The following is a 3,799-nucleotide window of genomic DNA, read 5'->3' as shown; positions in this document are numbered from 1 at the left end:
TGTTGACAGGGCAGCATAAGTAGCAGTAAACAGTCCCCAAAAGGCAGAATTAAATGGGGGCTTTGCCGTTCGTTATTCATCCAACATGGTTTTCAAACTGAATATTCTCCTCAGCTCTAATCGAATCGTGAGAGGAGAAGAGGAGGCATGCAGGACAAGTGATTTTTTTAAAAATTTATGTTTAAGTGTTCGTATTGAATTATTTAATAACTTTTAAATTATTCCCCCAAGAGCACTGCGATCGGGGAATCTCCATCTCCTGGATGTTCCAGGTCCCCGAGGAGTGAAATTGGCCCAAACCAGGGCTAGGGCGTTCTCGGTGGCGGCTCCCACCTGGTGGAACGAGCTCCCGGAAGAGATCCGGGCCCTGCGGGACCTGGCTCAGTTCCGCAGGGCCTGCAAGACGGAGCTCTTCCGCCAGGCCTTTGAGGGGGAGCCACCGCCGCCACTATTCCACCAATGATATTCCAACCATCTACCGTACCTCATATGATGGGGGTAGATGTCGCCCAACACAGCCGGGGAAACACTTCTCCTGGCGCTCATGCTATGAAGAACTTGGCCGCCAGTGTGGGACGTCGCGCATCTTGGTTTTTATGTAAATTATTAGAGCACCAAATTTTATGTAGGATACATTGTTTTATTATGCCGTATTGTTGTAGGCATATTTTAACTTCGGCATGGCCGTCTGTTAGCCGCCCTGAGCTGTTGGATAGGGCGGGATATAAATCCCAAAAACAAATAAATAAATAAAATAAATAAATGTATTTTTAATCGTTCAGATGTTTTAATGTTGTCCCCCCTCCCCCATTCACCGCCGCAGGGAACCTGATCGGGTGGAAAGGGGACATAAAACTGTTTTAAATAATAATAGACACAAGTGATTCCCGGATGGGGAGGCCAGGTTGCCTTTCTCGAATTTTCAGACTAAAAAAAAAGAAGAAGAATTCGGTCGCTTTGCGGTGTTGCTTTTCAGGGCTCAGGGCAAACATATGAATCATTTAGGCTGCAATCCTGAGAACACTTTTCCGGGAGTAAGTTCCGCTGAATAAAATGGGACTCCCTTCTGAATAGACCTACTTAGGAAAGAATAAAGTTTGAGTCCAGTGACACTTTTAAGACAGCTTAATTCTGGGTATAAGCTTTCTGTCAGGCTCGAACACCTGACATCAGTGCTAGCTGAATTGTTCATCCCTGGTTTTCGCACTGTCTGTATCTTTGTTGCTGCCCTTGCTTGCCACCGCATTCCTTACGGGGGGAGTGTGTGCCGTTCATTTGTTAGGGAGTATCGCTTGGTAATTTTCTTAAGGGCCCCCAAGACATCTTTCACACGAGTATGTCCTTGGAGAAGACTGTGCTTGGCTGGAATAGATAGTGGCCGTATATCTTTCAGAATCGCTGTAGTAATGCTGACATAGGGGTGATTGGAATTTTGGGGTTTTACCTATATCTTGCATTTTCCCGCCTTTGCAAATTAGTCCTAACAAGAAGTTTGAACCCACAGCATCTCATATCTCTAAATAAAGCATTCACTGCCAAAGTGTGTGTGACTTGACCAAAAGTGTGCATGCACACGAAAGCTTATACCCAGAATTAAACTTTGTTGTTCTTCAAGGTAGAGATGTGAAGGCCTGGAAAAAACCCGGAAAAATTCAGGGGGGGAAACGTGTTTTTTCTCCGTTTTTTTTTTCTTGAAGCCTTTTTTGTTTTTTTCCGAAAAATTGAAAAAAGAAAAGAAAAGAAATTGATTCTGGAACGTTTTGTTTTAACATGATGAATAAAATATTTTAGGACAAGGTGTTCAGATATTTTCCAAATCATTTCTAAAAATATGTATGGTATCAGATTGATCTAATTTCTGTGCACTGAGGACAAGCAAGTCCTAGGTTACAAACTGAACTCTCCAATGCAAGAACAAAATGCATTTCTTCCTTTAGGAGGTGCTATTGTCACACGAAAAGGAAAAGGTTTCAGTTTTGTTTTTGCATGCGGGTGGGTATTCTGTTTGTAATAATTGTTTGGATACACTATATTTTTAATATGCCAGTTGTGATAAGTTCATGCCAAGTAAAAATGTCCATAGTCATATTTTATGTTCCTAAAGTAACAGAATTACTTTCAATCTGGAAAAGGAAAAAAAAGTGCTAATGTAGCATTTTTTCAATTTCTCCGAAAATTTCTGCCCTCCCCCCAAAAAAGGGAAAAAAACCGGGGGGTTTTCTGAGCTTCAAAATTTCCGGAAATTTTACATCTCTATTTCAAGGTGCCTCTGGACTCAAACTCTGCTCCCCTGGAAGAAGTGTGCGTGCGCACGAAAGCTTATACTCAGAATTAAACTTTGTTGAACTTCAAGGTGCCACTAGACTCAAATGTTGCTCTATTGCTTCCGACCAACAGGGCTACCCACCTGAACATATCTGAACATATTATGTTAAGACATAGGTTTAGCTTCAGTTCCATTTTTAGATTTCTGGTTGGTTCTACAACCCTAATCCTCTTGAACGGTTTATTGGATACCCAACCCCGGCGATTGCATTGACCCGCTCGGTGTAATCCACCTTGAATCCTAACTGAGAAAGACGGACTACAAATGACATAAATAAATAATTCCTGACGATAACCGGATGGCGCTGGGAGGAAGAGGTCCATCAGTGGCTATTAGCCATAAGGTATAGATAGGGACTCTGGGGCAAGTGATGCTCTGTCATCTTGGTGCTTGGGGGGTCAACAGTGGGAGGGCTTCTAATGTCCTGGCCCCACTGGTGGACCTCCTGATGGCACCTGGTATTTCTGGCCACTGTGTGATACAGAGTGTTGGGCTGGATGGGCCTTTGGCCTGATCCAACATTGGCATCTCTTATGTTCTTATGAAGCAAATTTTTGCAAAAGTGAATTGATCGGCCTGCCTTCATTTTGCATAATCTTTTTGGTGACTGCAAATTACGGGGAAGTGCAAAGAGCTCCGGGGAGCAATAAAGTTTCACACAGAGAGACACACTCACGTTTGGATGATCTCTTGTGGTTTCCTCTCTCCAGAGCTGCACGGTTCAGACACCACAAGGCCATGACTACGAAGGGCGAACGTACCGCGGGAAGCAAGTAAGTCCAGAGGAAGGCAACCAAGATCATGAGGGGGCTGGAGCACCTTCCCTAGGAGGAAAGGCTGAAGAGTCTCTGGGACTTCTCAGTTTAGAAAAGAGATGATTAAGGGAGAGACGTGATAGAGAAGGGGTGTCAAACATGCGGCCCGGGGGCCAGATCAGGCCCGCAGTGGAACTGGCTGTCTTCTGCTTCTTCTTCTTCCAGTTCTGCTGCTGCTGCGTCATTGTAGGTTTGCAGATACACACCTGAACAGCGTACTCGAGATTGCAACAGCACAGACATTTCGATGTAATAATTCAGAGCAAGAGGTGTCAGTTATCAGACGCTGTTAAATAAACAAAATATTGCAAGAGTGCTGATGTTTTAAGCATGTTTTCATTTTAAGTTAAAAAAAACCCCACCCTTTGTGTTTGTGTCCTTTATGAAGTTTGTATCTCCGCTACCTGGCATTAGATTTTATGACACACACCGCCCGGCCCGACAAAGTCTCACTTATGCCCGATCCGGCCCTCATAACAAATGAGTTCGACACCCCTGTGACAGAGCTTTACAAAATTATGCATGGGATGGAGAGAGTTGACAAAAATAACTTTTTCTCCCTCTCCCAAAAGACTAGAACTCGAGGGCATCCAATGGCACTGATGTGCAGTAGGTTCAGGACAGACAAAAGGAAATACTTCTTTACACAGAGAGTGAT

At 43.9% G+C, this 3,799-nt stretch overlaps 1 protein-coding gene across 1 annotated transcript in view; it reads left to right on the top strand.

Moving 5' to 3' along the window:
• The window catches only part of UCKL1 (uridine-cytidine kinase 1-like 1), a gene marked incomplete at its 5' end in the record, with an annotated part of 51,578 nt that overhangs the window by 40,278 nt on the left and 7,501 nt on the right, over positions 1-3,799 (top strand). Inside the window, one exon of the mRNA XM_015412374.1 lies at positions 3,037-3,099. Within this exon, the coding sequence (XP_015267860.1) occupies positions 3,037-3,099 (63 nt within the window). The remainder of the gene's footprint in view (positions 1-3,036; positions 3,100-3,799) is intronic.

Source organism: Gekko japonicus, unplaced genomic scaffold (assembly GCF_001447785.1).
Source record: "Gekko japonicus isolate JY-2015 unplaced genomic scaffold, Gekko_japonicus_V1.1 scaffold4962, whole genome shotgun sequence".
Classification (NCBI taxonomy): Eukaryota; Metazoa; Chordata; class Lepidosauria; order Squamata; family Gekkonidae; genus Gekko; species Gekko japonicus.
This window is presented reverse-complemented; position numbering and strand designations above follow the sequence as displayed.